This window comes from Sceloporus occidentalis, unplaced genomic scaffold (assembly GCF_023333645.1).
Source record: "Sceloporus occidentalis isolate IW3139 unplaced genomic scaffold, rSceOcc1.0.p SCAF_5, whole genome shotgun sequence".
NCBI lineage: Eukaryota > Metazoa > Chordata > Lepidosauria > Squamata > Phrynosomatidae > Sceloporus > Sceloporus occidentalis.
In genome coordinates this window covers 168,930,807-168,942,900 of record NW_028316985.1, presented here as the reverse complement: position 1 = coordinate 168,942,900, position 12,094 = coordinate 168,930,807, and the positions used below count along the sequence as shown (strand labels likewise).

General features: G+C 39.1%; 1 protein-coding gene across 1 annotated transcript in view; it reads left to right on the top strand.

The window, feature by feature from the left end:
• Window positions 1-566, top strand: part of LOC149313131 (bone morphogenetic protein receptor type-1B-like) — a 59,351-nt gene extending 58,785 nt beyond the window's left edge. Inside the window, exon 12 of the mRNA XM_089527253.1 lies at window positions 111-566. Coding sequence (XP_089383379.1) covers window positions 111-236 — 126 coding nt within the window. The 3' untranslated portion in view covers window positions 237-566. The remainder of the gene's footprint in view (window positions 1-110) is intronic.
• Window positions 567-12,094: the final 11,528 nt, after the last annotated feature.

Here is a 12,094-nt window from a genome sequence, read left to right as displayed (position 1 = left end):
ACAACATTCTATATTCAAAGTAGCTTTCAAGCTTGCAGCCAGCTTTAGACCTTGCTTGTATGAATATGCGTGTATAATATATATATGCATATATGTCTTCTCTTCTGCAGTGCTTAAGACAAATGGGCAAACTAATGACAGAATGCTGGGCTCACAACCCTGCTTCTCGGCTCACAGCCCTGCGAGTAAAGAAAACACTTGCCAAAATGTCAGAGTCACAGGACATTAAGCTCTGATTCAGCTGACGAAAGGCTCCTCATTACTAAAGTTCAGAAAAATGGACTTTCCTTCATGTTTCAAAGAGACAGGAAGAAGAATTGCAAAGCTCTCACTAATATAAACCTTGAATGCAGACATTTGGCAAAGCATCTGCGTACACGCGCGCACACACAACCTTTCCAGGGGAAAGAAATGTGGCTCAAGCAAGAATGACCCAAAGAAGAAGACATTTTGCCTCTTCTGGGAGTGACCAGAGAAACAGTGTCGACAACTGCTTCAAGATTGTGCATGCTGCTTTCTGCGAAAGCACCTATTATTAATATTGTTCTTATTGTTGTTGTTGTTCTTTGGATGGTTTAATTTTGATGAAAATGAACCTTTGCAAATATAAAGTACAAGAAAAAGAATTATATTGTAATACTAAAAGAAAAAAAATTGAAACTTCACCAGAATTCTAAAGAAAAGTTGCTATTCTTTCCTATTATCAAAAAAAGTAAAAAAAAATTGGTTGCACTTCAAGATAACCCCAAACCCATTGCAGTGAGAAACGAGACAAGACTGCAATAGAATGTGTCTTAAAAGTGATGGTCTACACACCTCTGAATGCCATGTCAGAGGAATCTGTTAGAAAGACGATACCATGTAGAAATCACCTGAATTGCTGCTAAGCAGTGCCTTACACATCTGGGGCTATTCTCTTGCAGTTTCCTCTACATAAGTCTTTAACATTGCCAGTTAAGAAAATGCCACCAAAAGCAATAATAGAAAAATCTTTTGGGGATACCTTTCCAAAACAACAGCTGATTGGACACATTGGCTTAGATCCTACTTGAAACTGGAGGTTTAGGAAAATAAAGGTGAAGGAAGCTCATCAAAGAGACAGGGAATATGATCATAGTCAGCTGGCCAAAGCTTTCCTGGCACACCTGTGACCACTTAACAGTTGTTCAGATTGAGAGTACAGCTGTGCATGGGTGCTGTATGGTGGCTGTTACATGGCATGGCAAAATCACTGCAAAGAAGGCACTAGATACCTCCCTTTGCAACACTGGAAAAAGTAGTTGTGGCATCACAGCCTTGCTAGTACAATCCCATCATAATAGTATAAGTCATCAAGAAGATTCCAGCTACTCTGCACAGATTCCAATGGAATCAATGAAAATATAGCTTTGGCTTTTACAGGGGTTTTGCAAGGGACATCAGTGGAGAATTTTGCCTTAAGAGACAGCTTGGTTTTCTGCTACATCTTACATTATTTTGAAGCAAATGTGAATTATGAAATATAATTCTTTAGTAACCTTTCATTTACTGGTGATGTAACTGGTAAAGAAAGCTACTCCCAGAGGTGCATTAAAATCCTTTTTGCCTTAAGATAATTGAGTTAAGACTACAAACAATGTTGACAAAAGGAAGAGTATTGTTTAAAATGTATCAGAAAATGGGAGGTTATAATTGAATAGTTAAAGTAGATCTGCAGTCTGTTTTTAAACAGCCAAGATTGATTTGAAAAGAACACTTTCTTTCCGGTTTGCATTAAAGAGAAAATTCTAAGGCCTTTTTTATGATTATTCTGAAGAAGGTTTTTATATGGTATTATTAGGCTGGATTCTTCTTTCTGTTTTTGCCCAAATTTCCAAAGAAGTCATTGGGAGAAAAGCCAAATGCACAGAACCTCTGTCTGTCTGTCTGTCTGTCTCTCTCTCCCTCTCCTCCTCCTCCTCCTCCTCCCCCCCACAGTGATGGATAATATATTGTCCATCCCTCATTGTTGACTGTATTGGCTTGGAAAAGTGTGAGTTCTTGTCCAACATCATATGAAGACCCACACGTTCCCCACCACTGCTCTATACAAAATTTTGCCATGCAATTTATCCCCTTGGTAATGTTAATCAAGACACAGCATGTCATTGAACTCATGCTTTTCATGTTTTGAGCAGGGCTCCAAGGAGCTGTATGATATGAAACCTGTGTCAGGACTTCTCAGGATTTATGAGTGCCTCTGCCGTCAAACTGAGAGGTGTCAGTCTTTTCAGTGCAGTATGCTGAAGTAGGAAACAAAATGTGGCAAGATTTTATGTACACTGAGGGAGGCCTACCTACCAGCTCTTTGAATCCTAACCTTGTTCTTAGAACTTTTCTTACACATCTTTATAATTCTGTCTCTTGGATTTGTGCTCTTTTAAAAGAAAAAAAATGTCAGATTGTTGTGGCTTTTTAACAACAGACATGCTTTTTTGTAACATTTTCATTTGGAAAGTCCTATTAAAATGACTCTTAAAACTCTAGGGGGCACCACAGAGCTTTGAATTTTAAGAGCAGTGGGCTTAGTTAGTCACAGCAAAAGCAAAACTCTACACTGACAGCCTAGATTTTAGTGATATGATCAGACTTCCTTCCTCTTTGCAAGGGTAGTACAGTAAATATAAGGTTTAACATACTGTGGAAAGAGCATAGTGCTTGAAGTTAAATACTTTTTGTTTCAAAATACTGTGTTGGGAGCAAATCTAAGTTGTGGTTGGAAGTTGTTTCAGACTGTTCATCAGAGAAAACAGGTCTGGATGTATGAAGATACATAGATCTTACTATACAGATACATAGGTTATACACATAAATTCAGAGGTAATTCTGATCATATGAGAATTTCAGATGTTGAGACCTCAATCCTATAGTGAGCCTGCTAGGAAAAAATATTTCCTTTTTTTTTTTAAAAAAGCTGCAACTCCTTTCCTCTACAACTCTCACAACTTGAATAGGCTTGTTGCTGCATTCAGTTAAGCATGGACGATTCTCATTGATTTGGAGTAATTTATAGACTATTCAGAAAGCCATTTGACATCTGAAGCTATTAGTTGCTTTTACATAAACATTGCTGTTCCAAAGGAGAGGCAGTCATGCACAAATCCAGTTTCTTCATAAGTTGTACTCTTCTGGGTGCTTTGTGACTTGACAGCAAGCCCCATAAATTATCCATGCCATGACTAGTGATTAGCTAATAGAGGTTAAGATTAAAAGCCCTACAGAGTTTCTGACATTGCGGGGACCAAGAGGGGAAAACCTATTTAAGCTCTTACTATATAAGTAATGGGCATTCTTCTTTCGCACAACATCGTACCAAATGGCTATAAATAAACCTGAATTAATATGAGAGAGTCATTCAAATAAATGACTTGACTGCTCCGAGGTAAATTTCTTAAAATACTCTCAACTGTTCAGCCAGTTCATGTTCCCTCTAAAGGTCTCCGAGCACGACAAAGATCACAAAAGAAGCAATGGGTGTAATTGTCTACTGCCAGGGGCCTCCTCCAGCGATGGGAATTCCTGTGCATTTGTTGAGCATTTTCTTGTGTCTGGTAGCTTGCCTCATGTTTGAGCATTATGTGAAGTACAGGTTTGTGATAAATGTGATTTCTGCCTCTAAGGGAAAGCTGACTCTTTGGCTCTGTACGGTATTTGCAGCAAAATCCATGGCCTTGTGTAGTTTTTTTAAAAAATGCAGTTAGATGAACCCTTCATGTAGTTTGTTCTGTGGTGTACTGTTCAACTAATTCACAGCTTATGAACACTGTCAATCTAATCAGGCATTGAAAGTTACTAAACACATGAGAAGAGGGTACATGCTAGTCTTGTCCCCCTTTGCTACTGGTTTCACTGCCCTATAAATGTGGAGGGAGGCATTGGGCCCGTTCATACCACATAACAGTAGCCCTTTGGTTCTACTTTAACTGCCCTCATTCCATCCATGGTTACAGGGATTTTTAGTTTTTGGGAGAAGCATTTAGAATTCCCAGCCAGGGAGATCTAGTGAATCCTCAGATCACAAAGCCCAGAAATGCATAGGAAGTTGTCATGGCTGTTCAAGTGGAATATAGCTCTAAAATTATGTGATGTGAAAGGGTCAGCTCCCTCTGTAGAGGTGAACAGATCTGGCAATATGGGATAAGGGCACAGTTGGCACAGACATCGAGTGGATACTTCAACATAATGCCTGAATAGGGCTTGTGTGTTGTGTGTCCACAGCTTACCCACGGGGAGATTCATTGTGCTCAAACAGAACAAAAACAGTGTTCTTGACTTAGTGAATTTATTAACAATCTTCTTTTATGGTTGTTTACAAAAAGTGAGATTTTAAGATGCCAGTTTTCAGATGGCCTTGTTCTTAAATCTGCTCAGATATTCAGGTGTGGGTGGGTAGGTTTTTTGTTTTTTTAAGACAATACATTCACTTGCGAGTTAGAACAACTATATTATGTGTATATTCCAAGTGCTGGAGCACTAGATGAAGAATTTATTTATGGAAATACATGCAGTTTGACAGCTGATAGTGACAGCGTGCTATGAAAAATAAAAAGGACTAGCACTGGAATTGAAAGGGCATAATAATAATATTTTTGTTTAATTCAGTGTTGCCCCAAGACTTGTAGAACCATTTACCTTTCAGTGTTAATTTGGCTAAAATTGAGTTATGCAACAGGATTGTTCAAGAAAACAGAACCAGTCTCTCGCCAATGTTGCACTATTATTTGACTGTACTACAAAAACTACTCATAAAGATTGTGAAGCTGTAATTGTTCTGTTCCAGTTGGAAATTTTGTTATCCACACAGAGATGTCCTTGTTAGTCATTGTGTTCAGAAAAATGACATCTGACAGGATTTTTAAAGCTTTTCAGGGAAAGAGAGATGAAAATGTTTTGTTAATGAGATTATCTGAGTGGCAGGTTTATTGGGAAGAAACAAGCTCAAGGAGAACAATTGTTAGCATACTATTTCTTTTGAAGAAAAGTTGACCATGTAATTTTAAAAAATAATACTCATTTGTGTTCTTTTTTGAGAACCAGTGCCTTATTCAGTCTGTAAATATTGTAACTGTAAACTAGGGAGCAAACATATGTTTGTAATTGTTCAAAAATGGTTATATCTGTTTTAACATTCCCCAAATAAAATATTTTCAGTTCCCCATTAGAAAAATAGCCTGTTTTCTCTCAAATTTCCAGCAAAATTTATCACTCATAATGGCATTGACTGTGTCCGACTCACATTTCTTACTTACAACAGTCTCAGTTTGATTGCAGACATTACACAATTATGAAAACTTTCTCACTCGCATCAGATAACTATCAACCAATATAGGAAACAGCAAAGTGGCCATCATTTGGAAACTGCCACAAGCCATCATGAGACAGTAATGCACTGGCATGCATTAGAGTTTCTAGGCATCTAAAGTACGTCAGCCAGATCAAGATGTAGTGCAGTACTGGAGAGGTGCACTGAATACATAAACACAATGTAATTTGGTGGTACCTGCAAGGAAAGTTCTCATCAGATGCTAATGGAGACACTACCTGGACATGAACTTTCTGTAAGCAGTCAGTGCTTCCAAACCTGCTCTCCCTGTTACCATTTAACAGGTAAGGCTAACAATAAAGTGTTCTTGCATATAAGTGTGATATTTGTGAAACATAGATGTGGTACATACTGCCAACAAGCGGCATACTGGTGCCAATTCTAGGGTTAGGGACTGCATAGCAACCGCACGGTCCCTAACTCGAGTACCTGTTTGGTGGCTGCGGCTTCCCTCCAGAGGAAATTAGGCTACTGGCAGGCTGCCTTTTTCGGGCGGTTTGTCCTGCGCCTGAGATAGAGTCTGAGAGATATATATGGGTGCAAACAAGGGCTGTGGAATGGCCTCGAATGGGGAGATGTAGCCATGAGACACAAGTATGATTCCTGTCCCACTTCTCACCCCAAACCCATTTTTTCTCAGATACCATCCCTGAAATCTCTTGCAGCAGCAGCAGGCAAATGTCCAGCTGTTGTCCTCAAAACTGGACACCCAGCAAAAAGCATCCACAGGAACCTTCAGGGGACATCTGGAGATTCCTGTAAATTATATACTGCTCTGCATCCAGCTGTAGGAAAACAGGTAGGATGCTGGTCTGCTTCTCCTCTACGCTCTCCAAAAAGTGGCCCAGGTTCAAGGGCTGAAGAAATATGGGTTGGAGTGGATTTTGGGTTATTGTGTAGTCAGTAGAGAATTCCAGTCTCTCATTTATGGTATCAAAATTCACCAACAGGAAGACAGCCAAGGTGTATTTCCTGTCTGCTCTCCATGTTCTGTTAGAAGATACACAGTTTAGAGCCATGTAGGAAGACCTAGACTGACATTTGAGTATCAAAGAAGGCATAAAAAAATACCAGGGTTAATATTACTAGGGGGCCATAACACTGAAGTTTTATGTATTTCAAACTGATTTTAAATGGATATTTTAAGTGTGCATTTTTAATTTATTGTAGCTTCCCAGCAGCCTCTTCTGATTTTTATTCTCCACTGTACATCTATGTTTTACTGCCACTGCAGAGGAAGAGTGGCACGTTCGATTGCTGGCCTTGCTGTGGTGCATGCAATAGAACTGAGCAGGAGAAAAGTTAACAATTTGGAAATAAGTTGGAGTCTAGAATTGGTGAGCTCCCTTTGCAACAATTCTATTCTCCCATAATTGATTGTTTGAGACAGAGATCAGGCTTCTGCACTTTCCTTCATTGTTCTTTTTCAGGTGCTTTTAGAAAATCTGTCTGGAATGTTTTTCTTCACTTTTGCTACTGCCAAAATGAAGGCCATGTAACAATGAGACAGACCCACTTCTTGCTTTGTTTCCACACAACGTCATACCATTTTTGTCTGCATTCACTTGTCTGCACCCTGTTATTGATTTCCATGTAAAACACCCATTTGTTTGAAAGAAAAAATGCCTCATGTAGATCAATGACAGGATGTAGTTCATAACGTTCGGTATGTGAATCTTCATTGATGCCTTAGGACCTAAGGGTCTCAAATTTTGAATCAGACACTGGCTGGAATCCTTCTAGTGACATTTGTTGTTGCATGCCTTCAAGTGCTTATGGTGATCCTAAGGTGAACATATCATGGGGTTTTCTTAGCCGGGTTTACCATTCACTTCCCCTGAGGCTGAGAGAATGTGGCTTGCCCAAGATCACCCAGTGGGTTTCACTACAGTTAATTCTCACAATGTTGTAGATGCAGTGTCTAAACAGCAGCTTAAACTGACATCAGATATGTGACTTATTTTACCAATGGATAAACTAACAGTTTCTTTATGCCGAGGGTCAGTTTTTTGTTGGTCTTAATTTCCCATAAACCGCTGAAACACCATTATTTTGTCTTCTAAGAACCATCCATATCAGGAGTCCAAAAAATCTCTCAGAATTTCACTGGCATGAACTGTACATGTTCTGCAACCTATGATTCTGCTCAAGTAGGTAAAATGTACCAAATTAGATTCACTGTTTTATATTATTCACAAGACTCACTGAGAGCCAGCATAGTGTAGATGTTTGAATGTTGGACTAGGACACTGGATGACCAGAGACCGAATCTTTGGGCATGGAAATCCACTGGGGGACTGGACAAGTCACACATTCTCTGTCTCAGAGGAAGGCCAGGGCAAACCCCCTCGGAACAAACTTCCAATAAAACCCCATTATAAGCTTGCCTTACAACTGCAGTAAGTCAGAAATGACTAGAAAGGCACAGAACAACAAACAAGACACACAGTATGATTTAGTAAGATTCCCTTTCCTCAATAAAATTATTTGCATTGTTTCAATGCATTGTTTAAAGGGGGAATTAAACATGTCCACATGTGATACCATATGGTATAAACTCATCCATTATATTCTTAGGATATTTCATGTGTTTTCTGTCTTTACACAACTGAATACAAAACATCCTTTTAATTTTTTCTTAAATTAATGGGATGGGAGAGAGGCTTAATCCATGAGAACTTGAAGTCTTTTGGACCTGTCTGTTAGCAGCTTATCCCAATTCTTATGTGGGAAAATGCTGCAAAAAAGAGGACCTACCATTAGAAGAAGATTCCCACTTCATCCTCCAAATCTCTCACATAATTTCTGGATGGGTCTCAGATTTCTAAATGAGAATGAAGACTTACTGGAATCCTGGACCACCTTTTACTGAATGGGACTGTATGTATACTTAGGTTAGTAGCAGAAACACTACAAAACCCTGTTAGTGGATTCTGTAGAAGGGTTCTGGGGCACCAGCAAGAGTGCCCAATGCATATGGTGAACGATGCACCCCAGTGCATGATGCACATTGGCTACTTTGCCAGATCTGCTGCATAGTAAAGTAAAATCTGTCTTCTATTAGAAAAAGACATTATGAACCTGACTAATTCTATTTTTAACAGACTGTATGGCCATCTGTCAAGGGTACTTTGTGTATTCCTGAAAAGCAGGGGCTTGAACTGCATGACCCTTGAGGTCTCTTTCAACTCTATGATTCTGATCCCTGAATACGTGAGTCCACTTCTGAAGACATAATTCCCATACTTTCTCTTCTTTCTAGTATATTTCTCATAAACACTGACATCCTAAATGTAGTTTCTTTGAAAAATAAGTCTTGTTGATTTTTATAATGTTAAGTCTAGTAAGATTATTTGCTTTTTTAATATAGAAAAAATAACCATTTTTTTAAAAAGGCTTTCAAAAAACAACAACCAAGTTTCTTTATACAAACATTTCTGTGAGGTAGAAACTAGCCAGGCAAAACTCAGAAGTTTTTCTCCATATGTGATACTAAGTTTTCTTCCATGCCCCTCTGCTGTCTTTCAGGATTTCACTTTGTTATGCAAATTCATTCCCAATAGCCCTTTCTCGGTTTTACCATTTACCAAGTAAATGTGCTTTCACACTGCTGGCATGCCTTCCAGTGAAAAGCAAGACAGCATTTTCCATTATACTCTGTTCTTATTTCCAACCATATGTAGAGTTTGTCCTATGACAAGTTGAAATATCACCATGATGTGACATATTTTATTGATGGAAAACTTTTTAGCACTTAGCTGTATTGGATTCTCTTCTTTTGAGTGTACAATGAAAGGTAGTCATCCCTTCTCCCTCTGTGTCATGTCTTTTTAGATTGTAAGCCTGAGGGCAGGGAACCGTCTAACTAAAAAGATTGCATGTACAGCGCTGTGTAAATTTACAGCGCTTCATAAATAAAGGTTAATAATAATAATAATAATGAACTTAGTCAATAAAGCAGCATCTGGTAACTGTGGAACATTTTCCGCTTCAGAATCATCAGTGTCCGAAACTTCATTTCCCCTGCTGTAGATAATTTGTCCTTGCATTTCCCTCCTAGTATGTTTGGTCTTTCAGAAGAACTCCATTTTGTGTGATGTCATAATTAAAAAAACAACCTTTTGCAGCATCTATGAACAGGGACATAGCCAGGATTTTGGGAAGGGGGGGGTCCAGACTAAGTGCCACCATTATAATGGGGCTTGGCTGTGGCGGCGCAGCAGCACACACCATTCATTTTATCTAACGGAAGGGGGGGGGGTCCAGACCCCAAGACACCCCCCCTTGGCTACGTCCCTGCTATGAAAGTACTGTAGTAAGCTGAAGCTTCAGAAGAGGTCACTCAGCATTTTTGACTGGCAGAGCATGGTGACCAATAATTGTGTACAAAATCTAGTTGTCCCTCCCCACCCTTTACTTTGGAAAAGAATCTTTTTTTTTCAAGTGCATAGGGCAGCTTAATGAATAGAAAATACATATAGTTGTGGGAGTATACTGTAATGGGATCCTGAAAGATGAAAATCATGACCACCACCACCTTAAGCCTTCAAAGGGCTGTTTGAGGTTATTGGTTCTTTCAGGTCTTTAAAGTGGTCAGTTCCTTGCCACAGAATTTACATATCAAGATTGATGGGATGAGAAGAGTTACATGAGCTTGTACCTTCATGGCCCCTTTGTACATGTATTGGTCATTGTGTGAGTAAGGCTAGAATATTTCATTCATTTTCCCCCAAAATTTATAATGTATTAGTGTCAGTAGAATTTCAAATAAGGCTCCTCTTTCTGTAACAAAGTTGGTTTATTGTCTAGATGCTATTATGAAGAATAGTGGTGCATAATCAGTAAGGAGTTTACCAGTGATTCCAGGAAGGCTCAAGTGTTGCTGTAAAATTATTTTCTTCCCAGATGTGATGTAAAATGCCTTTGTATTATGATGAAGGCTCTTAAGTTGCAATCTTATGCAAATTGAAAAGGAAATAAATTCTTGAATACACTGGAGTTTACATCTGATAAAAGTTTCTAAGGCTTGCACAGTAAACAAGGCTGCAGTCCTATTCATTGTATTGCTTTATATTAAAAAGGATAACAAAACACACTATGGGTATACATTCTCCATACACACACACCCAAATAAGGAAAGAGGAAGCAAAATTATGAATGTCTGAATTTGTGCAAGGCAGAGTTTTATCCTGCCTACAAAATTCCACATGAGAAAAAAATAGGGAGATTATCATCTTCTGTTAGATACACTATTTTGATGTTTGTTTGTTTTTTTTAAATCTCATTTTAGGATTTTTGGTGGCCTAGGACCAGTCAGGTTTGCACTGCACACTGAAAACTATGCATATAGTGTGTTGTCCAATCTCTGCAAGCCTATGTATGCATGTGAGTTTCATTCGTTCCTTTGCCTGTAATCCCATCATTGAACCATTTCTACAACTCTACATAAGAAAGGTTTGTTGTTGTGCATGACCAATGCCATTTGGTCTGTAGCTCTTTGTCCTCCTGCTTTATCCTGCCCTGTAGCTGATTACTCAGGAGTGCTAACATTGCATGGTGTGCTGATTAAAAGATTGTCATTCTTAGAATACTTGCTCAACCATGAAAACTCACTAGATGACCTTGGCACGGCACACGTGCTCAGCCTCAGACGATGGCAATGGCAAACCCTCTCTGAAGAAACTTGCCAAGAAACCCCTGTGATAGGATTATGGCCTTAGGGTTGCCTTAAATCAGAAACACCTTGAAAGCAAAGAACACACACAAACAACACATTATTACCTTTGCCACTTCCTAAGTATAGGACCTCAGTACTAAAGTTAACAAAATATTCTGCTGTGTTGCTTCTTAGACCAAATCAAAGCTTACTAGAATCCCGGCAGGAGATTTTGTTATTTCCCTGACACTGCAAGCCAGGATTGTGAACCTGGCAGGCCGGAACGTATGTTCTACCAGTCAGAAATTATGCAGGATTATGAGCAACACATGCTTTAAATCTACTACAGTTGGTTTTATTAACCCATTGGGGATCTGTGCTTGGCTTGGTAAATTCATGAGTTGTACAGTCTTGCTGCAACACATCAACAACCAATGTGCCATTTCATTTCCAAGGATGGAACATAAGAGTAGGCAGATCAGTTCAAATACTGCAAAACCATGTTGTGTCCACCACAATTCCCAAAATCACTCTGCCAAGGTAAGACAACTAGATGTGATGCTGGCACAGTTTCCATTGAGTTGGTGAGTTCTTTGGCTGGGGAAACATTAAAGTGCAGCATGGTTGGGGAGGAGAGGATGGCAAAACCTCTATGTCGTGCACATTTTTCTCCGTGAAGATCTTCTCCCTAGCTGAGTTGAGTTCTCCTCTTTGGGATGACGGGGGAAGGATAGCTGGATTAAACAGATTCAGGAAGATATGATTCTGGGAAGATTTTTTCTGGACAAAAGTGTGCCTAGGGGAGAGCCTGTTCAGCAATCCCACTCACTGTCCCACTTGCATTATTTTTACATGTATTTAACAACAACACACCATGCCTCATCCTAAATGTATAGCTTGTATCACTAGTGCAACTTATACGTCACTCATACTCCATCATTTCCTAGTATTTCAGTGAAACCCAAGTTTGTAGAATCATAATGAGGAAGCCAACCTGGGAACAGCATGGCAAAACAATGACTTTTAACTCTGATTTATCCTCCTTTGATTCTAATAGAACAAAGCAACAGATTTGACTGTAATAAAAAAAAAAATCA